This window comes from Phocoena sinus, chromosome 9 (assembly GCF_008692025.1).
Source record: "Phocoena sinus isolate mPhoSin1 chromosome 9, mPhoSin1.pri, whole genome shotgun sequence".
NCBI lineage: Eukaryota > Metazoa > Chordata > Mammalia > Artiodactyla > Phocoenidae > Phocoena > Phocoena sinus.
In genome coordinates, this window is record NC_045771.1 from 75,179,700 (window position 1) to 75,207,278 (window position 27,579).

Consider the following 27,579-nt stretch of genomic DNA (forward strand, 5'->3'; position numbering starts at 1 on the left):
ACAGAATCATCTAGCTTGATGCCATGGCACTCAAGAAGTCAAACAAGTAGCACAAGGTGCAATGCTGCTTTCCCTCAAGCTTGTGAACACCATAACTGAAGATGCTAACTTAGTGGTAGGAAGGCATTTGCTATGGACTGAAGGTTGGTGTCTCCCCCAACCCCCAATTCCTATGTTGAAACCTATCCCCCCAAGTGATGGTGTCTGGAGGTGGGGCCTTTGGAGCCCTCATGAATGGGATTAGTGCCCTTATAAAAGAAGTCCCAGAGAGACCCCTTGCCTCTTCTGCCCCGTGGGGACACAGCAAAATGACAGCTATCTGTGAACCAGAAAGTGGGCTCTCATCATATATTGAATCTGCTGACACCTTGATCTTGGACTTCTCAGCCATCAGAACTGTAAGAAATAAGTTTCTGCTGCTTATAAACCACACAGTCTGTGGTGTTTTGTTACAGCAGCCCAAACAGACTGAGGTGGCATTTAGAGCCGACAGCTTATTATGACGCCTTTCATTTCCCAATCTCCTTGGTCGAACTTTCATTCCTCCTACGAAGTTCTCTTCAAGAATCACCTCCTCCAGGAAACCTGCTCCCTCTACCTCCAGTCTGATGTGGCTGGCCCTCCTCTGCAACCCCACAGTGCCACACGAATCCTTCGGGCTCAGCATTCCGAGAAGCACATACTGATGACCTTTTCTGTCTCCCTTCTAAAGCATAAGCTCACGTGTGGGCAGGCACCGTATCTCCTTCAACTTTGAATTCCCAACAAACAGCCAGGTCTTGGCACTTCATAAATACTTGAAGAACCTTACCCAAATGGATCAATGAACAAACAAAATGAGGAATGGATAAATGTGTAATTTGGGGGGACTTCCCTGGTGGCGCAGTGGTTGAGAGTCCACCTGCCGATGCAGGGGACACGGGTTCGTGCCCCGGTCCGGGAGGATCCCACATGCCGCAGAGCGGCTGGGCCCGTGAGCCATGGCCGCTGAGCCTGCGCGTCCGGAGCCTGTGCTCCGCAACGGGAGAGGCCACAACGGTGAGAGGCCTGCGTATAGCAAAAAAAAAAAAAGTGCAATTTTGAGTAGAGGTTTAGAGAACAGCAGCTTACTCTCAAAAGATACATTTCAAGTGCTGAACTCTGATGGTGCTAATACAGGGGACAGTTTGCTGAGAGGTGCTCTTCCTAAGGAAGGGTAATCCAACTACTAGGGTTGTGGATAACAATGGCCTGCACTGTTCTGCATCTTGATCATCAACTTGAGTGTTCGGGACACTCAAACAGATATGGGTAAACTGAAAAGAAGAGCTGCACGCTCGTCACACTGGACAATGATATAGACAGACAAGGGGTTAGGAGATCAAAACGACCTGCTCTAATTCAGGATCTTGGCCTGAGGGTGGTTAATGTGAGGATCACTAAGGCAGCCCCAAAACTTGGCCAATATTTAAGAGGAAACATGGTGAAGTATTTAACCATGTGAAGTGTAAAGCATCATGCAATCATTAGCTACTAGACAATTAAAAAAAGCTAACATAATTTTATCTCATAGTGGTAGAGGTAACCACAGCTCAAGAACTAAGGAGACAGCACTGCCATATGCAACTAACAGACCCACTAGGAACAGGCAACAAGGGAGGGATCCAGCCACGACCAGGCAGATAAATCTATCACATTTATTGAGGGTTTACCATACATCAGCAAAGCTAAGAGTTGCACATCCAGTATCTTATCTAACCATTACAACAATTCTATGAGGTACATACTGTTAAAACTCCCATTTTGATAAAGTAACTTGGCCAAGCAAGATCTTATGTGAGGGTGTGTGGTAAAGCTGAGACTGAACCCAGGCAGACCCAACAAAGGAGCCCTTAACCAGAACCACAGACGTCCCCAGAAGATGGTCACTAATACACGTTAGAGACTAAAAGTATGGAAGGGGACTTGGGCTACCCTGGTGCTGGCAGCCAAAGCAGGCTAATCTGCTTGGCAGATGAGGCAACAGGTGTGTCTACGTCATGCTGAGTTCCAAGAGGAGAAGAGGGTTGCCAAGGACCGAACGTAGTCTCAGGACCACAGCTAAGCAAGCTCAGCCAGGGCAGAGCTCAATACCCCTGGCAAGGGGGAAATGAAGTGCTGGCAGGAAAAGAGTTAAACATGGCAGGGATTAGTGGGATCTGATGCCCACAAAACTTGGGTACCCAGAGACATGCAGCCTAAGATTAGCAGGGCGCCCAGTGCATAAGCTGCCTTCGGCCTGATGGGCTCAAGCACTGGGCAGGCATGGAACTGTACACTTTAATATAGTTAATTTTATGCTACGCAACTTTTACCTCCAACAAAACAAAACAGGGCTGTGATGAGCCTCTGGGCCCAGGACTTTGCTGATCAAAATACATGGGACTCTGCACCAAGGAGCTACAAGGGGGTCTGGGAAACACACCCTTTGAGGTACTGTTCGGGTAGCTGGAATGTCTAAGAACAAAAAGATGGGGAGAATGAAACCACAGCAGGAAATTTTCACTCTCTGAGCTACCCTGCCTTGTGGGATAGGGTGCCATAGGATTACTTGTGATGTTCTAGAAAAGTTACCTTCCGTTAATGGGTGGCTATATCAAGGAAGCAGATGGAGGCTGAATTTAAGGAAGTACTGATGGCAGAGGCAGAATGAGCTCTGTCTCAAACTGGAGCAGAGCTTGTCAATAACATTATTGACAAGTGAAGATGGTTCTTCAGTGAGTGAGGCTGGACAAGATAACCTCAGCATTTTTTCCCAATCCTTAGATCCTACAGAATTCAGTTCTCTTGACATCACTTTTCTTCACAAAAGCCCAAAGTGCTGCCTCTCCTAAATAGGAAAGTGGCATGTGATTTAGTGGTTAGGGATCTCTCCTCATCTTGTCCTATGGAAATTCACACACAGCTTAGCAAACCAAACCACCAATGCCTGCATCTATTCTTGTACCGTTAAATGTGGGTACAGCAGAACTGGAATACTTATCTGAAAGAAAAAATCTCCTCTGGCCAAAAACAATTTTGTCTGAGAACAACCTTCACAGAATTTGCTGACAATGTATCTCATGACCCTCTATTCTCATGGAAAAAAAAAAAAAAAGGAAACAGACCTTAAAAAAAAAAAGTAAAAAGGATATTGCTGGCAAGATAGACCTGATTAAGAGAGCAGCTAAGGGAAAGACAAAGTAAGCAAGATATGTGTCAAGGTGAGTTGTGGTTTAGATTTACCATATCACAAAGTTCTGGCCCGGCAAACACATCATTTGTATAGATGATTCTGGCAGAATGAGAGTATTTAAATAATGATAATTAGTTCTTTTCAAAAATCCTACACATATTGTGATTAATAACTCAAACTAACGCCTAAATAGGACTAATAGAATTCATCATCCCCAAGCTTACAAAATCTAGGTCAAGTCTGACTTCCATAGTGTGAAAGCAAACACAAAGTTGTTACGGAACGTGACTAAACTCCCACAGAAAAACGAGTACACAAGACTGGATAGAAAGTTCTGGCTGCTAGAAAAGAACTGTATTTATTAAATGTTACTGCCTCTAATAATTATCATGTAAAGCAAGTTTTCTAAGAACCCTACAATTAGGGCAAGGCTAGGAATTTGATCCTGAAGCCAACTTCAGCTAGTAAACCTATTGCACAAGAGAGCAGAGGAGATGGGGATAGAATGCAATATCCTGAAATACAGGCACTGTTTTTCCATCACAAGTATATTTTGATATACACTAATAGCTTGATGGATTATTCTGGATACTGGTAGAAAAGAGGCATACTCAGCAAGGGTTCTGAAAGTGTTTAACGGAGGGACTACTTACAGAAGTATGGGTAGGTTTGATAAAATTAACCAAAATATGGTGAGATAACCATGGACCAGCAAAGGGAGATACTAACCACCCCTGGGCTTGAAGGGGCAAGAGGAAGTCAGAGTGAGTACTGGATCCCATTGGGAGGGAGCTGGAGAAGTAACTGAGAGGCTTGCAAGGAGGAGCTGCAGTCCCAGAGGGGTGCCGTCACTGCCATAACTGCAGCAGAAAGCAGGACAAAGTAGGAAGAAACACCCTGACCCCGTCTCCTTCTACACTCTGATCTCCTATGACCCTTCCCATTGCCCAAGCCCCATTTGGAGATGGAAGGCAAGAGATCCGGGCAGGTTAGGTCCATGGGGCTCAGGTCTCACTGCCAACCAGCACAGAGCAGAGGTGAGAATGGAGGAGGGGATGCAAATGTACATGATCTAGCAAACTTGTCCTTCCAGTTTCCAGAGAAGCTTATGTCAGCTTATCACTAAGTTAGATGGCACCATATAGGTCATGGAGTCCATCACCTTGCTGTCAGGAAAACAACTCAAAAACCTAATAGCTTGGGCTTCCCTGGTGGCGCAGCGGTTGAGAGTCCGCCTGCCGTTGCAGGGGACATGGGTTCATGCCCCGGTCCGGGAAGATCCCACATGCCGCGGAGCGGCTGGGCCCGTGAGCCATGGCCGCTGAGCCTGCGCGTCCGGAGCCTGTGCTCCGCAACGGGAGAGGCCACAACAGTGAGAGGCCCGCGTACCGCAAAAAAAAAAAAAAAAAAAAAAAAAAACACCTATTAGCTTTAGGGTAGGTTATATTAGCATCTCCCTAATTGACTTAATCTAATTCCTGTACGTTTTATTTTCTTAACACTCTTTCTGGTCTAATATTTACATCAGTTTACTACAGTTCAGATCCTACACTTTGCTTCATACTCGACACTCCCCATGTGACCCTTGAGAGTTATTAAATCACACAGGTGTTACTGTTTTTTTTATCATAAAATCTTAAATTTTATTAAATCTTTCCCAGAAAGTCCTCTAGATCCAGTATGGAAGTTCTTGGTTGATGACAAGATTGTGGGTGGGGATAGAGAGGAGAAGAGAAAGGCGAAATGGCAGGACAAGTTTCACTCTGATATCTGTTGCATGGGAACAGGGGCTTGGTCTGTCTTGTTCTCTGTGCTGTCCCTCCATCCAGAACAACACTGTCTGTTGAATGAATGGTCTGGTGAATGGTGGGTGAGCAGACAGATTCTAGACATTGGGATGGCCCAAGATCAAGGACAGAGAGGTCGGCAAAGGCAAGGCGGAAGAGGTTCCAAGGGACTCAGCTCAGAGAGTAGGCTAGGGTAGAAAGGAGAAATTTCAAGAGTCAGTTAATGCCTTACAAGGCCCTAGTTTTGTGGCGGGGTTCCTGATTATCTGCAAGGGAGCAGTCAATATCCTTCAGCATCAGCAAGTCTAAAGTACAAACAAGATACAACACCTGCAGCAACAAGCAAGGCGTGATGTCAGCCGTGGTCACGGGGTGAGGCTGCTGTACTCCATCACTTCTGCAGCCCCTTGGTCCCAGATATGGTGGTTATTTCATTCTGCTAAGGCTCAGAGTTACATACACTCTCCCTGGTTAGTGGGCCCACGGGAAAATGCAAAGGCTCGGCTGGGCTGGGAAGTCACTAAGACTTACCCCTTGGATTCAAAAAGCCTAGGTCAAAGGGCAACTGAGGGCACTGCCTTGTGCATATATGATCTGACAGAGGCCTATCAGAAGGTAATTCAGAAGAAATGAGGATGCCTTCAAATTCTAAATTAGATCATTAAGCATTTCCTAACATACTGAGGTCACTGGAAAAAAACTTTGTCTATCAATACTTTGAACCTGTGAATTCCATCAATCCACAGCGTTCACGCAGACAGTTTGCACGACATGTTCACGACAGATTCGGCCACTTTGCAAAAAACTCAGATAACTTAGTGCTGGGAACAGCACTTATTTCCACTTCGCATTATTAGTATATCTTTTGTTTTTTTTTTTTTTTTTTATTTATTTATTTATTTTGGCTGTGTAGGGTCTTCGTTTCTGTGCGAGGGCTTTCTCTAGTTGCGGCGAGCGGGGGCCACTCTTCATCGCCGTGCACGGGCCTCTCACTGTCGTGGCCTCTCTTGTTGCGGAGCACAGGCTCCAGACACACAGGCTCAGTAGTTGTGGCTCACGGGCCCAGTCGCTCCGCGGCATGTGGGATCTTCCCAGACCAGGGCTCGAACCCGTGTCCCCTGCATTGGCAGGCAGATTCTCAACCACTGCGCCACCAGGGAAGCCCTATCTTTTGTTTTTAAAACATCTGTATTGGAGTATAATTGTTTTACAATGGTGTGTTAGTTTCTGCTTTATAACAAAGTGAATCAGCTGTACATATTGGTATATCTTGATGGCCCTGAACATACAATACATATGTTACTTGAGATTTAAAAAAAAATCTGAAATCTTGCTTCCTAGGAAATTTTATAGAAATGACAAATATAAATTTTAGAAATACCTTCTAGTTCCCAAGAATTCTTATATCATTGTGTGTGTGTATGTGTATATGTGTGTGACACACTTATGAAGTTATTCTGAAGGGAAAATATCAATATTGACACTTTCCTCAAGCAGCCTAAAGATGAGATGAAAACCTATGGCAAATTATGACTCGGACAAAATTTCTACGTACTAGTTGCAGATATACTCGTCACCTGGGGTTTGACTAATTCACAGCAGCAGTTTTACAGAAGCCTTTAAAATCTGAGTAAAAAGAGGACAATATGGATTTTAACAGCAGCCCTTGATAGCCTCTCCTGACTAGTTCCTATGGCGTTGGTTTCTCCTCCCAAATTCCTCTTATAGGAAACATAGTTGTGTTTGGAAATGCGTCCTGATTAAGTAAAGATCTAATTTATAAATTGAAATAACTTGAGAAAGCTAGCTCTTAACTGTGAACAGACCCAGTGGAAATATTCTTCAAATTTAAAAAGTATTGGATCCATGAAATTGGCTAAGAGAGTACATCTTAAGTGTTCTCACCGCGCGCGCGCACACACACACACACACACGCACACACACACACACACACAATCTAACGTAATCACGTGAGGTATGGATATGTTAATTAGCTTGACTGCAGTAATCATTTTACAATGTATGCATATATCAAAACATCACATTGTACACCTTAAATATATATGACGTCATATGTCATACGTCAATCATACGTCAATAAAGCTGGAAAAAAATTTTAAATGAAAGTAAATAAAGTGTAAAGTAATACACTTAGAAAATGGGAATGCTTCGTCGAGGAACTCTTTCCAAGTCTCTTTTGTGTGTATATAAATGTGCATTTACACGTGAGTGCTTGCGAATATGCGTGTGTGTGTGTGTGCGTGCGTGTGTGTGTGTGCGTGTGTGTGTGTGTGCACGTGAGTGCATGTGTAACTTTAGAGAGGGCAGAGCAGTAATAAAAAGGGCAGCCTCAGTCCTTATACAAGTTATGGAATGAAAAATTCCTAGTTACCGTAGCAACTGCAAGATCACATGGCATGGAAGCAAGGAGATACAAAGCATCTTAAGTAAACACTCTTGTATTTTCATGTTTTGCACATTCCTTGGTGCTTTTAGAGAGGCACGCCTTAGGTCTCAGCAGGAACCATCTCAGAAATTTATTTCACAGTTTAAAACAAGATTGGGAGAAAGGTAGGACTGTGTCACTCTTGGTTTATTGCACAGCCACAGAAAGTTGGTGTTAAAACAGGTTAAGGGAATTTAAACTGCAATGGAATATTGGCACAATTATTTGAGAGACAAACAAAATTAGAAGGTAAAAAGGAAGAGAGAAGGTTAAAAAAAGACAAAAATGAATTTGGTTGCAATGGAGTAGGTGTTTCTCCCTCTTTTTCTGGAGTGAAGGATGGGTGTGCGGGAAGAGAGGAATGGATTGAAAAGAAATGGAAGTACTTTGATAATAAAGAACAGCAAAACAATCTTCTATTTTCCTGAATATTAATGTGCACTTGGGATGCCAAAGAGGATTGAAATCCTCATATACAAACCTGCCCCAGTAAGAGCCTTGCTTTGTAAACTATGACTCATTGAAGTTTGAAAGTTTGTGTCTACTCTTTACCAAGTATGTATTCTCCCAAAAGCTTGTCTGTAGTTACAAACTGACTACTGTGGTGAACCTCCCTGTCCTTTCTGCTTGCCATTTCCAGGTTAATTCCCCATGGTACAAAACCCTTCAATTTAAAACTTTAAATCTCCAATGAACCGGAATCCTGGAGATGAGACGAAAACCTTGGATTTGCAGAGATACAACTTTGGTTTTGCAGAGATTCGGTTTGAGTGCTTGAACTTGGGAAACATTTCAAATCACTCACAATTGTCCTCTTGACCGAATTCAGGCCCGCAAATATTGATTGAAAGCCTAGCGCTAGACACTGGGGGTAAAAGTTCAAAAAAAACATGGAGATTACCCTCAAAGAGGAAATATTCTTTATGAGAGAGAAATGGGGGAGAGATATAAATTTGCATTTTTAAAAAAACAGTGGTTTGGAGCTAGGCTGTGCATAGCGGTCAATGAATTTGGCCAGTATAAATAAATAGACTCCTTTATACTTATTCCTAGGAGTTCAAGGCAGTAAGATCTGGAAGTTTTTTAAATTTGTCATTATCTGGGAGTTTTATATCTCAGTCCTGCTCAGGACATTCTGAACTCAGAAAAACAATTCCAAATATTTAATGACATGACTTGAAATATGGTTTTAACACCCTGACAGCAGGGATACTTCTGGCAGGATGCTAGATCACCATCTGTCCATACCAACAGCATTTCACAAAAAATAAATTTTTAGAAATTCTAGCCACAGGAGTATTTTTAGAACATAAAAGAACAGAATGATTATTGGCATTGATAGGCATAGTCAATCAGAGTAAAAGATGGCTATTCAAAACCTCCTGAATAATCAACTGGTATCCACTTTAAAATGGCAACATTTCCCCCCAAAGTGTTCAACACTCAGAAGTATGAATGCTGCTGAATTTGGGGGAGGGGGGGTGGGTCTTCAATTTAAGACAGGAATTTTAGAGCTAGAAGAAATCGTAGATGTCCAATCTACTACCCTTATAGATGAGAAAACTGAAGCTCAGAGAGGTAATATGACTGACTAGATTCGTGCTCAATATATTTAATTTGTAGGGAGTTTGTTAACAGAATTTCAATTTATCAAGAATAAAATGGATTTTTTAATGCTGGTAACAAAACAGTAAAAGTTTGAAAATACGAAAAAATTCGCATGTGATAACTAATCAAGAAACCTTACTTTTACATTACAAAAATAAATCCCAGCTATACGAAAGACCTGAGTGAAAAGTGCAACTCTAGAAGAAAATAAAATTGAGTATCTAGCCACAGGATTGGGAAGAACTCTCTGATTTTAAAGGTGATTTTTGAAATTAAAAAAACATGAATCAAGAGTTTTGCTCATATATGTATAAAAATAATAAGAAACAAACTCGGCAAAACTACATATAACAAATATTACAAAGATTAATGTCCTTAACATATAAAAAGCTTATTCAAATCAATAAGAAAAATCCCAATGGAAAAATGGGCAAAGGAGGTGAATAGATTATTTACAGAAGAAATATAACTGGATTGATATAAATTGCAAGTATTCAACCTCACTAGAAAAGAAATGTAAATTTGAACAAGATAATACTGGTCCTTGCCATCAGCCCGACAAGAATACTTAGTTTCTCCTTCTAAGAATCGTAATAATCAATGTGGGTGAGGGTATTACAAAATAAGTACTTTAATGTAGTGCTAATGTATGGGAAAACTGGAACAAGCTTTATGGAGCGTAGCTGAGCGAAAAACATAAAAGAGATTAATGCAGTTCATACCTGTGAGTAGTAATTACTCAGCTAGGAACTTATCCTTAAGAAATATAAATTTACATAAAGATTTTTTTAGAGATGTGGATCTCAGATCACTTATAACAGCAAAAATTTGAAAACCTATTTGCCCCCAAATGGGAAGAGTAAGTAAGTGAAGTATGTTATGGAAACGTAAGGAAAGCTTCATAATGTATACACTGATATAATTGGGAAGGCGAGAGGAAATCGTAGTTAGTTCTCACTAAATTTTTCTGTTCTTCCTTGTAGCTTTCTATGATTTCTAAATTCTCTACAAAAGGCACGTGTTACTTTACTATTAGTAGAACAATTTTAAACAGTCTTTAACAGAAATGTGCTATAAATTCCTGCAAGTTGCCTGATGCCTTGTTCTGGCATTGCCTTGTTCTGGTCAAACACCTATAAACCTCAAGAATGAAGCTTGTTTTCAAAAACAAATTCAATCAGTAAAACAGGACAAGAACTATATACAGTATTCTAATTAAAATATATTTTGTAACTAGAAAATGGGGAGAGAGGAAAATGGTAAACACCAACAATATGTAACTCTCTTTAGATATGAGATCTGTGATATTTGCCATTTATGATTTGTGTCCTTACGTGGTCAGAACCCAGGAAGTAAAAGAGATGATGTTTAATTTAGCAAATGCCTCACCAGAAGGCAAAGAAACAATTTTCAAGAAACAAACACCGTATTCAGAGTACACCCCTTACTTTCTTCTGTCTGCGTATCGCCCTTCTTCACTCTCGTGTCTTTGTTTTCTCATCTTTCTCCCTCATTAACAGTGGGTGGCTTCAGGGCTCAAATCATATCTTGTTCACTTATGTCTCTGTTCTACTGTGTGTGATGCCTGGTTCATCGGTGCTTAACAAATGCTTTTCTCAATGAATATAGGCAAGAATAAATCTTGGCCAAGTACTTTAAAAATCTGCTCTATATATGAAAAGGAGAAAGTTCTACTGAAATTAAAAATTATTTAGGCCCTAGACAAAGTCAACTTTATGTGCCATGGCTGAATAGCCACTACTGGTAACAGCAAGCTAAACAGCTATCTGGCTGTCTCCATCTTCATCTAGTAGGATTCTTTCTAATCATCTGTATGAGCTCAAACACGGGAATCTGAAATAAACTTCTAACGATGGAGAAGCTAAGTGTCTGATTGATGAGGGATGCTGGTGTCTGTCTGAAGACCTCACTGCAGTTAGGTAAGTGAATGAATTCCCCGGAGTCGGTGGGTCACCATATCCAGCTAAGGAATGCACAGTTAATTCCCCCTGAGTCTTCCATAGGCCTGTGCTACCTAACTTTTCTTTTCTTTCTAGGGTCCCCCAGACCGGGAGGTCTGCAGTTGCCATGCTCCATCACTCAGAAGGAAAAGACACCACTCTTGGCTTTTCTTCTGGAGCGGAGCCCTCTCAAAACTTAGGTTTAGGCCAAAACGGGGTCAACAAAACTCACTACACTCTTCCCCGGAGATTCTGGCAAAGCCGGGTGTGGTACCTAAAAACAGAAGTCAGAGCTCAGAGGCAGGAACGGCAAACCACAGAGGCTGGGGCCGGGGGAATAAGCCGCTGCAGATGTTGACTACACCTAGGGCCAGTCAGATCTTTATTAAGAAGGATTTTTCCAGGGTGTGGCGAACTTTTCTCAGGTCTCTGCACATCTCCTCTATATGCCAAGATTATGAATAATACTGAAGGACAGGAATTGGAGATTTACTGACTTGGGACAGAAGTGGGGTCTACTTAAAATTGGGATACAAGTCAGATGAGACTGACAAATTACAATGGAAATGGCATTTAACAGTTCAACGAGTCAGGAAACGTGTCTGCCCGCAAGCATCTGGCATTCAGGTATATTCCTTAAAAGACAATCAGAATAAAATTGGCTCTCTACTTTATTCCAAAGTTTCTTCTCTTGGATTTTAAGGGTTAGTTAGAATTCTGTCTCATCTAAGCTCAAAAGCTTCCCTTGTCCACCTCGGTGTACCCCTTAACCTCGAACTTGTAGGTAGAAATCAGCACCAACTTGGGCCATGGGTGCTCTGTCCCTGCCATTCTATATCCTGTAGTTCTATTCATGTACATCTTTTAAAATTCCAGTCATACAAATTACGAGAGGAGACAGTATTGTCTCCATGCCTTCAATTACCCTCTCGGTTCCCATGATTTTAGAGTTATACCTGAGTACTGTTTTAACACGGAGATCATTTTTAGATCTGTGCTTCCCTATGAGTGTTTAATGAGAAGCACTGAATGCTCCCATTTATTTTTGTTGACAAAACCGTGCCTGTGTTCAGGACTTGCTGTGTTAACTTTCTGATGGGATAAGTGCTAATTAGTAGGAGAGAAGTAGTTCAGCAGAAATGCTTTATTGGAGCAAGGGTCATTTCAGTCAGGCTAGTCTCCATTAGAGTCCCACAACATATACCTTCAGAAACACAAAGAGTTAAAAGCACAAAGACTGAGTTACACCTTTCCCTAACAAACCTGAAGGATCTCCGATAATGACTATTTTAATTAATGATCTTTTGCTTCTGATAACAGAGGCTAAAAGGTACACATTTTACTAGAAGAATATTATCAATGGAAATATTTCAACATCTTCTTGTGATTAATGAACTTCCGACAGAATTGATGGAGTGTAAAGTACGTATTGCCCATTTCAGAGGATACTCTTTATAATCCTATTTAGCAGGTACCAGTTTCTGGGTGAAACTTTTTCTTACCTAATGAAGACGCATCACATCAAAAAAGTTCTTTCCAATGCCTATGATTCTCATAGGAAAACTCCAGGATACTCAGATTGATTGCAAAAAATAACACGTCACCACAATCCCCCGACCTGTAGTAACAGTAAGTTCACCGAACAGGGAGAAAGTGATAGCATCCATCAACCATAAGATTCAGTTTGGGATTTTATTATGCATCGTACCATCTGGGGGTCATTAGAATTCTTTATGCACAAGAGTATCAATATAAACCTTGCTTTGCCTCTATAAATCCTACCCAAGGCAAGATCAAGCAAGGTTTAACGAGTCATCCTCATCCGTGTGATTTTGATCTCACAGGGTCAGATTTTACCTGGACACCTTCCACCCCACCCCCACCTGGGAGGTCACTAAGATATGCTTCTGTGACTCCTTAAGTTTTCAAGAGACCTTCCTTAGAGATCCCTACCCCCGAGCCACTTCCTGCTCATCTTAACTGTGGTTCACTCCCTCTCTTTGTTTCTTGGACCTGGAGGAGCCCCTGATCCTTTATCCTGACTCAGCTCACCTCAATCACGCCCAGCCATTCCTGGAACCTGAACAAAGAGGATACTTACAAGGCTTTGTTAAAATTGTTGAGCCTTGTTCACTTAGTTACTAGGAATGTACAATAAATGAACAGACATGTCATATCTTATTTCTCCTTTTTTTTTTTTTTTTTTTTAATACGGGAGGGAAAGATTGGAAAAGAAAGAAAAAAAAAAGCCACAAAAACCTATCCCAGGTAAACCTAAGTGTGACAGCATTAACTTCTACGGACCCAAACAAGTCTTTTTTTGCTACAGTAATGGAGTGGGTGATTTTTTTTAAAATTAAAGACAAATTTTTATGTAACGACAAATAAGAACATGGTCATGTTTTAAGTAGAATACGGGTATTTAACATGATTTATTAGAAAAATATGTACTGTACATTTACCCACAGTCTGTTATGTTCTGTTACGATATTTTCAGCAATCTTCTATTTTTGCCATCTTAGAACAACATCTAGCGCTGCTGTATGCCAGATGGAACTTTTCCTTTCCACCCACTTCCCAATGCAAAAGGAAAAAAAGGTTCTTTGCATCCCACATGGAAATCTTTTATAAATTTCTTTTCCTCATCCGTATCAACTGAAGTATCTGAATCTCTCAGAAATCACCAAACTCTGGCTGAATCAATGTGCAGCAAATATCGTGCAGCAGAGTAAGCGCATTTAATGTGAACATACATGCCTGCGGGGTGTTAATTAACAGAGAGTATCACATTACATGCAAGTTCAAAATTCCTTTCTATAAAAGCAGGACGGAATCAAAGTCAACTTTTTCAAGAAGAATGATGATGTAGTATATTTAAATAAGTAAGAGTAGAGCTATCATTGGACATTCTGTCTTCACAGCAAAGCTTTACTGTTTATGCTGGTTCCTGTTTTACGTAGTAAAACCAAGAGAGGACTATGAGGAAAGGAGAGTCAGAAAGCTTTGAAAGGAGTGCGCGTGACCCATTCTTTGCTAGCAAACCCATCCCCACACAGCAGCAGAGGAATCTCAAAAATTCACATCTAATCATCTTTCTCTCTCTTGTTTACATTCTTCACAAAAGCTCTGTATGGCTCTTAGCACGCAGTTTTTGGCTAGGCCTTTAGGTAATGCCTTGCATCCTCTGGCCCTCCCCGCCCTCTGACCCCTTGGCTTCAGCCAGTAGTTCTGCCTGCAGGGCTGCATCCTCCTCTCTCTGCATCAGGCCCTTCCTGTCCTCACCCATGCTCGCTCTCCTCTGCCTGGGATGCCCATTCTTCCTCACTTCTCCTGGGAGCTCTTCTGACTCTTCTCTTCTCTTCTTTCTCTTCCTCAGGGACACACGATTGTCTCCCTAGACCAGCTGAGCTCCCTGTGACAAGCTTCCATAGCACCCTGGAACTTAGCATGCAGGTAACTGTGAACTCAGCCTCTGAATTTCTTGCAGCGTTATCTCCCCCAAAGCAGTGAGGTATCAGGGCACTCTGGGGAATCAAGGCACAATGTATATTGGTACCTATGTCTCCATACTCCTTAATGTCTCCATGTTTTACTTCTCTGAGCCTCAGTGGCACACAGTTGTCATGAAGTACTGTCCATCTCTCTGTGAAGGACTGTCCATCTGTCTGTGCATCTTTTCTCTATCCTTTTGTCTTAAAGCACCCATTATAAATTCAAATGAAACCAAACCACCAAAGATTTCTAGTGTTACCTGATCAGACAACAACCTACAAAGTATTAATATGGCTATATTAATGCAGACCAGGCCTTGATAGGGGTAGAGAAAAAAAGAATATAAGGTTGCCAGGGGTCTGGAGTGAGGTACACCACTGAGAGGAACAAAAGTCACAGAAAAATAACCTATTTTTCAATATTTCACCTTAAAGATTTCTTAGACATACTAAAGATGATATGGCTATTTTATTTTTACAAGTAGAAGAAATGAATAAACCTGGGGAGCAGCATCTGTACCATAGGGAATCCAAGATCCACTGAGAATATGGCTTTGATAAATCAAACTAACTGAGACAGTATCAATTTTCTTAACTGGGCCTTTAAAAAAGAAACTTGAATATTTTCAGAAAAATAAATGAGTATCATAAGGACAAGTCCCTCTCCGCTTAAAATGTTAAAAACGTTAAAAACTGAAACTAATATTTTAAAAATGTTGAGACTTGCAGTGGGCTTTCTGTGAGAACCTAAAAACCCAGCTAATGGGCAGATGGCCCCCCAGGCGCCATGAGCACAGCACTGATGTCCACCAGCTGCCATTTTTCCGGAAGGAAAAAAACAAAACAAAAGCAGAATTTAAAGTGAACCAAACTTGTAAACCTTGCTTCTGAAAACAGAGAACTTCTTTTTGGATTGCTGCCACCGTGAATAGGTCCACCAGAGGTGTTTCCCTCTCCCTGAAGGCCTGGGAAATGTGTGGTTCACTTGTTTTCCAAGTGTGAGTTTGTTTCTCCAGCTAGACTGTAAACTTCTTAGAGGCAAGACCTATCTTCTATCACTTTCGTGGTTACTCTGTGACCAAATTAATCCAGATTAAAAATGAACTAAAACAACTCACTCAAGGAAGCCTATTTCCTCTAAAAAGGTATGTATGTTAGTACCAAACCAACACAAAGTCGGGATTTTGTCATTAAGAAAAATACATGGTTTCTACACAGAATTTCTCAGCAGTGGGCAACTTAATATATTATGACTTGCCTAATACATTTGAATTCTGGCTTTCAATACTAAGCAATAATGTTATAACATTCTATTTGTCTTTAGTTTCCTGGTTAAACTAAATTACTGGTAAACTTCAAATAATGCCATGATTGGTCTTAACTTTACTCGCTTAGATGTATAATGCAAGTTTGAATACAGAATGATAAAACCATTTCCTTTTAGTATTTCACGTAGAGTATAAAGAGGGCTTTCACTTTATATTAAGCTGCTTTTTTTTTTTGTTAAGCAATAGACCAAATGAAATGCAGAGACCAACTTCTAGTGTGTGCAGTAAGAGTAGCGGTAGCCAGAATACTCCAACCCACTTCTGCCCTAGTAATCCACAAGCTGCAAACCCTTTGACGCAAGCAGGGGTCCAGGATGAGGCTGCAGGAAACAGGGGAAAGGAAATTCCGGTTGAAGTTGAGAGATAGGGACCCTACCCTGGCAGCAGGCTATGCCAAGATTCATTTTCAGAACGTGTAAAATCCCCTTCCCACCCATATTTCATGCGTGAATTGGATAAGGGGAAGGAAGTAGGGTGGGTCCCCAGACATAACAAAGGAACTGAAGAAAGCAGGGTGGGGAGAGGGAGGGATACAGACAGGGTCCCCAGGGAAAGCATCACTTAGCACGGCTCTCACATACGTTTTACAGGCCTTCATTTCTGCAGTTTGGAAATTAGGAAGTCAAGTTCAGGAGCTGCTTGTTAGTATTTCTACTCTAAAGGTTAATACACTACAAAGCATAAACGACATTTCAGGAAAAACTGGTAAACAGTGCGGCGGTGTGCCATTAAACAGCACCCACATCTAGATGTATACTTTAATCCAGCTATTTCACAGATACTAAATGTGAACAGTTTAGACACTTTAGAAAGTTAGGACTCAAAATAAGCTAGTAGCTTAGCATTCCCTTTTCATTTTTCCTTCCCACACTTCACCACCACCATCCCTTCAACATGTAGCCGTCTGTCTTTCCTTCAGGGCTGTCCTCCTAGTGGTGCCTCTTTCTTAGGACTATCATACTTCTTGTCATCTCAGCTTCCTGTCCTCCTCCCAGGCCTCCCTCCGGTGATGACAGCTGAGAGAAGATGCCACCCAGGGGCAGTCAGACTTGAGTTCACACTTACCCCAGCTCTGCTTAATCACTCACCAGCCTCAGCTTTCTGACTCATCACACTGAAATAATATCGTTTACCTCACAGAAGGGCCCCCTCATCCTACTTTCTTATGAAAACTAACAAAACAAGTCAATGCCTCTTCATTATTTCTAGAATGAAGTGAAACGTCTCAGCCCTCAAAATCCTCCACAGTCTGGTCCCAATCTCATTTCTCACTAACTTTTCCATCTCCTGAATCCTTGTCACCATCTCCCTTACCCCCATTCTTGGTACCCTGGTGACAGAATGGTTTCGCTTTCCAAAAAATACCTTGTATTTTTAGATATTTCTGTGCATTTTCTAATGCTATTCTTTCCTCCAGGAATGCTCTTCTTCAGTTTGGATTGTTTAAATCCAACCTAAAACCTACTTTAAGGTCCACATCAAACTCAACCACTGCCATGAGAAAGAATCCTGCTTCCCCAGGTGTAAATTCTTCCTCTGACACCCACGTATCTCTCTGGGGATTATCACCACTGCCTCCTTGTATTGCTGTTATTTTTGTCAGTATCTTTTCTCCACAACCTGACTTATACTCCTTCAGGTAGGAACCACCATGGTTATTCTGGATCCCCTACAACATCAGCTTCAATAAACGTGTACTGAATGAATAAGCGACCAAGAGTATTCTAGAATAACAGTAGAGAAACACCAAGTCAGACTATGGGTTAGGAGAGCATCTCTAAAATCACAGTTAGTTCTGAAGGAGGCACACACATCATTGCAGCCAATGCCAAAGCTTTGGCCAAATAATTTAGTTCATTTTGAGGTTACCAGAGATTCCCTGTGCTTAAGGTATTGTCCAAGTATCTGGGTCTCAGAAGAAGTAGTCTCCATACTGTTAGCCAGAAACTCCATCAAGCAATTTGTTAACGAGATAAACAGTGTTCTGTAGCAATAAATCTCAGACACTTGAAACAACACTGCAGGACAACAAAACAAGGTAAATGTCTATGTAGCTTTTTGGCAAAGGTGACCAACCACTCTGGTGATAAACAGAACTTTCTCATGTCTGTACCAGGAAACCGTAATAACAAATTCAAAAACTGCTTAGTGTAAACTAGCACACACATTCCCCCATTATCCCCCATCGATAATTGGCAGAATTATCAAATTCTGCCAATTTTACCATCTAAACGACTCAACTTCTGTGGTCTTCTCATTTCCCAGAGCTGCCGCCCTGCTTCAGGCTTACATCTCACACCTGACTCACAACAATAGCTCTCTAAGGTTCTCTCCAACACTTCCCTGTTCCCCACTCAATCTTTCCTCTAAACCAATGCCAGAGAGATCTTCAACAGACCACATCTGATTATGCCACTTCCCTTCTTTGATGGCTTTCCTTTACCAGAAAGGCAAGTCCAAACTCCTTAGAGCGGACTGCCAGGTCTTTCACAACTTACAGCCCACCTCACCCCACCTCATTTCCCAAGAATTGCCCAGGGCTCAACTCATGTGCCTTCCTGCTGGTCCCCCTGCCTAAACTGCTCTCCCTTGTCCTGCCCTTCTATGACCATTAGTCATTCTTCAAGCTCAAGCTCAAAAGTCCCCATTTGGTAACATGTGCCCCTTCCTCTATGGATATAATCATAGAATTAAGCCTAGAAAATATGATGCCCACATAAGAGGCAACTTCTTTAGAGAATTAATGGCCAAATGTTCATCTCACTCTCATAATGTTTATAAGAAACAGCCATTTCTGTCCCCTTCTTAAAGTTCTCACATAATTTTCAACACTTAGGAATGAGTGCCGGCTAATTTTGCCTACAGCTTGTTAATATAAAATAGGAAAACTAAGTGCTTGCTGAGAAACTTGTGATAATTATACATTTAGCTTTTTTTAAGTTTCAGAAGCCCCTTGGCAAAAGCACAGAGTCAAGTGTTTCTCTAATTGCATCCATTTATAACCTAATCATGGCGTTTACCAGTTGAAAAAGATATTAGCTATGCCCACTCAGAAATCTCGAAGCCCCTTCAATTTGTAACAAGATGTACCAGCAACAAAAGCTTTATTCCATCAAATTCATGTCTATCTCTATGCGGTAGTAGTAGTACCTCAAAATAGTTGTCTCATTTTCGCATACATGTACAAAAGGGGATGTGACATTCTAGGACTGGAGAAACAAAGTCATTTAGTGAAAAGAATGGCTCAATAGGCAACTGGGATTCTAACTCAAATTTTACCACTGTGCACTTAAATAATTTTGGCCCAGGAATGGTAGATGAGGTAGTTGACGCATTTGAGAATCACAAAAGAAAGGAAATCTGTACGTAACTCTAGGGTTTGGTCGTTATTGTTATAAGAATAGGAAACTGCAGACCGGGTTTACATTAAGTAAACTGCAATTTCCTCTGTATATTCTGTGTGTTATAACTGAGTTTTCATGAGCAAGAACAGATGACTGCTATCAAAGAGAAAATGAGGGCAGGAAAAATGAAAATGCTGCAATCATCTCATGGACACTGTGAATTCAGTGGGCAAGCAAAGGTACCTTTATAACGAGTGCTTAAGACATAAAAGAGTGAAAAAAGCTACCAGATGATTTTTATTCCTTATAAATTACTGTAAAAAGCAGAAGCACCTAGTATCAAATATCCTGTTTGGTAGAGTACTATGGAAGTCTCAGCCTTGAGGGTTGATCAGTTCAGACGGTGTCACCCTGCAGGAGGGAGACCACAAAATGGCTAAGTTTGGATTTATCACTAAGGAAGAAAGATCCTTCATAGTCACCTTTCCTGACTTTCAGCTTCAGCAGGAAAAGTCTACACAGAAAAGGCCATCATTCCAATATTTATTGATACATCATCTTTCCTCTCAGAAATGTACACACTTCAGAGCTGTTATTGCATCAATATTATGACATTGATGCAAGAAGTAAAAAAACCTTAGTGTTCTCTTTTACAATCTTAAAATGAAGGTGTAAAGAGACTAGTAAGTACACAACTGCCAGCAGAGTTACGTAAGCAAACCTTCCAGCACTAAATTTCCGTCTCATGGTAAAAGTCCTTATAATAAAGAGCAGCGAGTTCAGATTTCTGTTACTATACATTTGGAGTGTATTATACGCTCATTAGCTGTAACTATAATATTCTGGATTCAACTAATAAGGCAAAGGCAACACAGGTACCTTTTTAATAACCATAAAGCTGTCTGTGGCCTAAGGCTGATGATTTCTCATCTTGGTGAAGTGGTACTCTATCTCCTATTGGTTTGATTTTAAAAGATCTCGCCCTCCCCTCAGGTTGTCACTGATCCACTGAATTGAGTATGCAATCCGTCGTAAACTATGTCATCCATTTTAAGGACCACTAAGAAAGAAAAATGTTCCCAGTTAAACTAGGACATGTTTTCCTATCGTCAACTTTAAGACTCATCCTGATTTCAGACATGCTAAGATGTGTGAGGAAAGTGCACCTTGAAATCAATAAAATGTAGCATATGAAAACTACTGCTCTTCTAATTAAAATGAATCGAAAGGAACATTGTTTTGAGAGATTTAGGACATGAACCAGGATATTCAACTATTCTAAGGACGCAGAAGAAGTTAGGGGTCAGTCTTAGATATACATGCAGTCAACCTTCAGGGTGCTTTTTAACAATTCAAACAAGTCCCTTAACTTTTCAGTCGTACCTACCGAGGTGAAGGCTCCTGAGACCTCCACTCGCACTTAAAGCCAACGGTCACCTCTAAGATCATTGCAATCACAAGGCTTTGAAACTGCTAATTATTCTCCCCCGAGACACCGACGCTAACGACTTGCCGAATGGTTAGAGACGCGTTACCGTCATCAAACTAAACAGCGTGCCATCCTTGGACTTCTCACCTCCTCTCCAGCTCAGTAAATCCCTGGCCTTTCTACTGATGGCCTTGGAGCAGAAAAAGCACGAAACAATATTTTTCCCCCTTGGAAAGGGTTGAAAATAAAACTCCAAGAAAAAATTAAAGTCAGAGAAAAGAGATGTTCATAAACACTGAGGAATTTTTCCCCTTCATGAGCAATCCTGGAGAGCTTAGCACGGAGAGTGAAGCCTTACAAACAACAGCAAGAAGTCAACAGACAACAATGTAAAGCAGAAGAAAGTGGTCCCATTGTCTCCCTAGCATGACGGCAGCGTTCTCAGTTCTAAGGCTCAATCTGAATAACTGCTTTCAGGAGAACTGAGCAGAGCGTCCCTTTCCTCCAGTTGAACTACATCCAAACAATATAACTCTCGTTGGAACACGAATGCTCACAAGATACTGGGAAAACTCCCTTCTGACTCTCTCACTTACTGTGAGCATCTAGAAACTGTTCGTCCATTCTTATCTGTCTCTTGTGACTTAGGATGCATTTGTTTGATAACTAGATTCACCCCCTGTGCTAAATATAAAAGTACATCGTAATGTTCTCTCAAAACTCATATTCCACAAACTATCTGATGGGGTGAAACTCCCCAAGTCAAACCTGAAAGCCATCAAATAGACATGCATTCTTTGCTCCCACATATTTGCTCCCATGCATTCTTATGTTTCTACATGATTTACTTCTGTGAAGAGATCTCTTACAAAACCACTGGCTTAGAAAATTATAGTAGTTGTCATTTTTTACTAAGAAGCATGCTTTGGGGGGGAAAAAACCCCCAAACCTAAAGAACTTAAAATAAAATATTCTTTCCTTCAAACATACAAGCAGGCAGAAACATTTTCCACCCCTTCAAACCCGCATCCCCAAGAGGAAAAGGGCTTACATGTTCAGACTTCTCCTGTTCTTTTTTGTCCGTCTGCAAAAATTGACAGTTTTCTCTTGCCAGCTTCTGGACCAGTTCAATTCGCCCGATATCATCTCTCTCCTGAAGTTTGCATATCACCCCAGCCTTAAGAGTTGGAGAAAAAGCAAAGATATACTTAAATCCACAGTCCCAGGACATGACACCACTGCAAAGTTCACCTTATAACAGACTCATCTTCTCTGTCGCCTGGATTAAATCATGGTCTTGGTAAAATATTTTGCCTTTCCAAAATTGAAATTGTAGTATCTTAACCTAATGCCTCACAAAAAGACTTAAAGTGAGATCATTTATCAGTCTAATTTAAGAGAGTGAAAGGCAGAGCAAACTAAATCATTTGCTACTAAAGGGCGCTCCTGATATGCCACTATTTGTTCCTGACAGCCTGTTTCCTGTTACATAAGCCCAGCAAGAGGTTAAAAACTCATGGGAAAGTTAGCCAGGAATTACTCTGGCAATAAGGGTGAAGTGATAGAGTACTAAAAATAACAGTACATAACCTCCTAATTCCTCAGCTCCACCAGCTCATTCCATGTACAAATTCACAGTTCACAAGAAGATCACAAGATAATTCTTCTGTTTTCATAACTGGAAAGTTACTATGGGGCATTATTAGTAAAGTACCTCCAATGTTGCATAAAATCTGGTGGAAAAGTGTATTAAAAATAAACTGCAAAAAGAAAGCTTCAAATTTCATCAGGGTTGAGAAATGGTCCACAAAGCATCATACTTTTTATTATACCCACGTTACCAAATAATAATAATATGAAGAAGGAGAATCTAGGACTTTGATCAGAAACAGAAAATGGTTATATCACACACATTATGAACTGTTTCTGCTCAAATTCTTTCAAAAATCTTTCACACTGACATATCAGGACACGATCTAAAAGGAAATCAGAAGTTACTTTTGGCAGGAACAGCCAAAACTATCAAGTCTTTATTTTACGCTATACAATCTATAGGATTCGAATGGACGCAGCAACATGACCAAATATGGAGAAGGGGGCAGCAAGTGATCACATTTTCAGGGTCTTAACAGTTTGTACTAAAGACACACATTTTGTTGAGTGGGCATCAGAAAAATGGAATTTTCCATTCAAAGCAATGACTAAGTATTTATTCCTAAGGGCAAGGACATCACCTTAACTAGCAGTTTCTCCAACAAATAGGAAGGAAACAAACAAACAAAATCACTGACGTGGCCCAAATCAGATTCCCATGGAACAGCAAGTGGAATTCCTCCACCAAAGTCAGACATTTATGTTTACAGCATCCTTCACAAGTGGTCTTCCAGTTTGTCTCCAAGGTTTCCAAGGACAAGGATCTCAGTTTATCTTAAGACAGCCTGTGCAGTGCTGGAGAGCCAGAATTATTGGAAAGTCCCTTATCATGCTAGACAAAACGCTGAAACCACTGAACTTCAAACAATGAGTACTAGTACTGCCTTTAAAGCAATTGAAAGTATGTCTATTTTTTATCCAATATGACAAACTTCCAAATATTTAAATACCACTATCTATGATATCCTCCTTTCATTCACTCACTCATTCAACTGATTTTATTTGAACCACCACCATGTGCCAAGATCTATTACAGGTTCTAGGGATAGAGTGGTCAGTAATAATAAAAACAAAGTCCCACATGTCATGGAGCTTATATTCACCAGGGGATGTGGATTATATAACATCCAGATATGAAACAGCAGATGGTAATATATGATATGAAGGAAAGCAAAGCAGGGTAAGGGACAGAGAAATGTTATTAAGATAGAAATGTCAGGGAAGGATTCTTTGGTTGACATTTGAGTGGAGATATAAAGGAAGTGAAGAATGTTACAGGCAGAGGAACAGAAGTGCAAGGGCCCTGAGGCTGGGGTGTGTTTGGCATGTTCAATGGAGAGCAAAGGGCACAGCAGGGCTGGAGCAGAGCTGGTAAGGGAGAGCCCGGTGGGACTGTTCAGGGAGGTGAAGCCGACCAGAACATGCAGCTTCTTTACAGGATGTGTAAGAGGTTTACATTCTTTTTCTGAACAAGATGGAAATACTTAGGAATGTTTTGAACATGGGATTGGAATAATCTGACATTTTAACAGGATCGTTCTGTCTTCTGGGTTGAGAAAACACTGTTAAGGTGGGGGGAAGCAGTTAAAGCTAGAAGACCGGTTAGGAGATCGGTCTTCAGACAAGAAATGGCTTGGATCTTGTGGTAGTGGTGGAGATGGGGAGAAGTGATTAAAATCTGGATCTGTTTCAAAGAAAGGGCTAGCAGAATTGGTCTCTAAGATATTTGGCCTGAGTCACTGGAAGGGTAGGGTTGTCATTTCCTGAGATTGGGAGACTTGGGGAGATCTAGTAAGGGATATGCTTATTAGACATCCAAGTGGAGCTGCCGGGTTGGCCGTCTGGAGGTCCAGAGAAGTCTAAGCTGGAGATAGGACTTTGGGAGTCATCATAATGTAGATGGTATTTAAACCAGAGGAAGGACTGAAGATACCAATGGAGTGACGTAAACAGAGAAGAAATCCATGAGCTGAGTCTAATAGTTAGATATTGGGAAGATGAGAATAAGGAGGAGGGGCTCTAGGAGGAGAACCCAGTGAGTAGTGAGGGCGGTGTTTCAAGGAGGAGGGAGTGAAAAACTGTTATCCAGCGCAGCTGAAACATCAAATAAGGAGTTCAAAACAACTGACGCTGAATTTAACAAACGTAACTGGTGACTTTGAAAGTAACTTTTTTTTTTTTTTTTTTTTTTCCGGTACGCGGGCCTCTGACTGCTGTGGCCTCTCCTGTTGCGGAGCACAGGTTCCGGACACGCAGGCTCAGCGGCCGTGGAGTTTTTAGAGGAGTTTTACTTCAAGAAATGGGGCACTAGGACTTCCCTGGTGGTCCAGCGGGTAAGACTCCTCGCTCCCACTGCAGGGGGCCTGGGTTCCATCCCTAGTCTGGGAACTCCCACATGTATGCCGTAACTAGGAGTTCGCATGCTGCAACTAAGAAGACCACCTGCCGCAACTAAAACAAAGAAAGATCCCACGTGCCGCAACTAAGACCCAGCAGAGCCTAAATAAATAAATAATTTTTTAAAAAAAGAAATGGGGCACTAGTTAAAGAGTGATGCTGCAGGGGGCTTTGCTTGCTTGTTTAGGGTGAGGGATATTCCAGCACATTTACCTTTATTAGAAATGATACAGTGTAGAGGGAAATTTGATGATGTGGGCAAGACAGAGGGCATTTTTAGGAGAAATGTCCTTGAGAAGGAAAGAGCATAAAGACCTACTCTCAGAAACATGAATATGAGTATTTCACTCACTGTAATAGGAGGGGAGGTGGAGTACGGGGGGAACATGCCAGTAGGTTAGCATATCTGGTGCTGGGAATGAGGAAATTCTTTTCTGAAGGCCTCTATTTCAGAAATAAGAAGTCAGGTGATTAGCTGAGAGTAAGGACTGTAAGAAGATCCTGGAAGTATAAGAAAAGAAGGCATGTAATGGTCATTTCAGTTCCAAGGGTTGGCAAACTTTTTTTTGTAAAGGGCCAGAGTGTAAATATTCTAGGCTCAGTGGGGCGTGTGGTCTTTGGTGCAACTACCCAAGTGTCCCGTTTTAGCATAAAAGCAGCAAGAGACGGTATGTAAATGAATGAGCATGGCTGTGTTCCAATAACACTTTATTTACAAAAACAGGCAGTAGGCTGTGGTTTCTCAACTCCTGACCTGAAAGAAGAGGCAACCAGACAAGGAAAGTAGAATCAGATTGCCAAGCATTAATAAGGGCCCACCTGACTTTGGTTTTAGATCCTTTTACCATCCTAGCCGTCCTCCTTAGCGTGTATTCGCTTGTCAGGATTTTAATGGAGCCCATAACCTGAGATAATGCTGAATACATGGGCCAATCTTGAAGATGTTCTTTTAATCAATACTAGATCAGCAGTGTTAAGGACGCTCCTTTAAACTATGAAGGCAAGGAAATTATTCAGGGAAATTTCTACACAAAAATTATTAACATTCTTTAAATGTTTTGACACTTAAAGGAATATGTTTCTGTTATCTAGAAAATTCATTTATGTTGACCAACTAGGATTTCTTCTCTCTCCATCCCTGTCATCCTCACGGTGTTTAATATATTGTCCTGCTAGAGCAGAGAGGGTGTTAATGACACTGCAAGCTCTGGACCTGCTCTGTGGCTGCTTATTCAGTAGTGTGATGGATTGGTCCCCATCTCTCTCTGCTCCCCAGTGTGGCAGCCCTGTGTAATAGAGGGCACTTGTGGGATGGGGCCAGGCAGGGGTGGCGCACAGGAGGAAAGCACCGTGAGCTAACTAATTTGGTGAGTGAGAATATGAGTCTGCTACCTTTTCTCACCAGCACAGGCTCCAAAGCAACCGGATTAAGCTTCCATAGACTCCAACTTGGAGAGAGAGTCTTTCCTTCTGTCTGTGGGTGCCATATGTATTTTTAAAAAAACAACTGATAATAGCATCAGCAAAAAAACGGTAGGACTGAGTACAGGAAATTTAAGAGACCTCGACTATTTTTTTGGTTTCTGTGTGAACATGAGTTTTTTGCTTAGGATCCTAAACAGAGACTTTTCTTTCTTGAGGAAATACATTTTTATTAGAACCAGATAACTTGGGTTTACAAATTCTGTATTTTAAACACAAAATGCTATTACTTTTAAAAATGGGTTTCAGATTGACTTAATTATTTCTTATTTATAATTAAATCATCTTATAATTTAAAAAGGAATATTGCTATCTTGATTTTCTGGTTTCTGCATAATTTCTAGATGCATTTTCACAAGATAATCAATTCTACAGCACTCCTTACATATAACTATCAAAAAAAGCTTTCAAGGAGGGTTATGAAAGCTTCTTCATTCCCTAGAGAACTTGAATCCCAGAGAGATGCCCATACATCTTGGATAGCTTTATAAGACAGTCCTCTTTGGAAATACCACACTAAACCAGATGTTCTCTGGGGGGTTCCTTTCACAGTTCTGTAATTTAGTGATTTAATTCAAAAAAGCCATGAATTTATTAATATATTTTGAGAGCTTTGTTATGGCAGGAGAAGCAAGATAACAGCCCTTGATCTAGACTTTCACATTCCTGGACTACTTAATTTATCTATGTGAAAATAATTATAAACAGTTTACCTAACACTGTTAGGCCAGCAAAAAATAAAAGATTAATGTGTAACCATCAGAAGACTTATTTAAGAGCCTTATTTCAAGGTCTGCTTTGAAAAAAAAAAATCTCTGTAATGCATAATTAAAGCTATTTATATATTTTCAGTATTTGAGAAGAGAAATGTTATCAATGTAAATGAAAAGTCTGCTTCCTTTATAAATGGAGTCATAGAAATGTTTGGTCCACTCTTTCAGTGGTGAAATGAAACTTGGACAGAATTCCCTTAGGAAAAACTGCAAACTAAACGAACAGCCTTTATGACATAAGGTGAAAGAGCACAAGTTCTATGTATGGAAGCATTTTCTGCATTATCGTAACCTTAAAAATCACCTTTTCTAAAACACCATGCAAAAATTGCTATCAAGGGAAGGAAAACCAGGATGAAAGAATCCACCCTTCATGAAAGCACTTTTGTAATAACAGAATGCTTTTCAATACAAATTCAGGGTATTCGGGTAAACTCGTATTGATTATTACATAATAGATCCATTTCTGCAAACTTAAATCTTGAATAGAAATTCATAAATTTTTTTTTTTGTTACTTTGAACACAAAGTCCAAATGACAGAATAAAACACTGATGGGCTGGGATGGTGTAATACATTACCTATTTCCAACACAGAAAGTAGAATTCTTTCCAGGAAAATTCAGAAGACAATTCATAATAAATGAATAATTTTAAAAATTTCATTTTATTATCCATTTTCTCAAATT

The 27,579-nt window shown here is 40.8% G+C and overlaps 1 protein-coding gene across 1 annotated transcript in view; it reads right to left on the reverse strand.

The window, feature by feature from the left end:
- The window catches only part of RAPGEF5 (Rap guanine nucleotide exchange factor 5), a 181,087-nt gene that overhangs the window by 79,009 nt on the left and 74,499 nt on the right, over positions 1 to 27,579 (reverse strand). Inside the window, exon 8 of the mRNA XM_032643882.1 lies at positions 21,639 to 21,764. Coding sequence (XP_032499773.1) covers positions 21,639 to 21,764 — 126 coding nt within the window. The remainder of the gene's footprint in view (positions 1 to 21,638; positions 21,765 to 27,579) is intronic.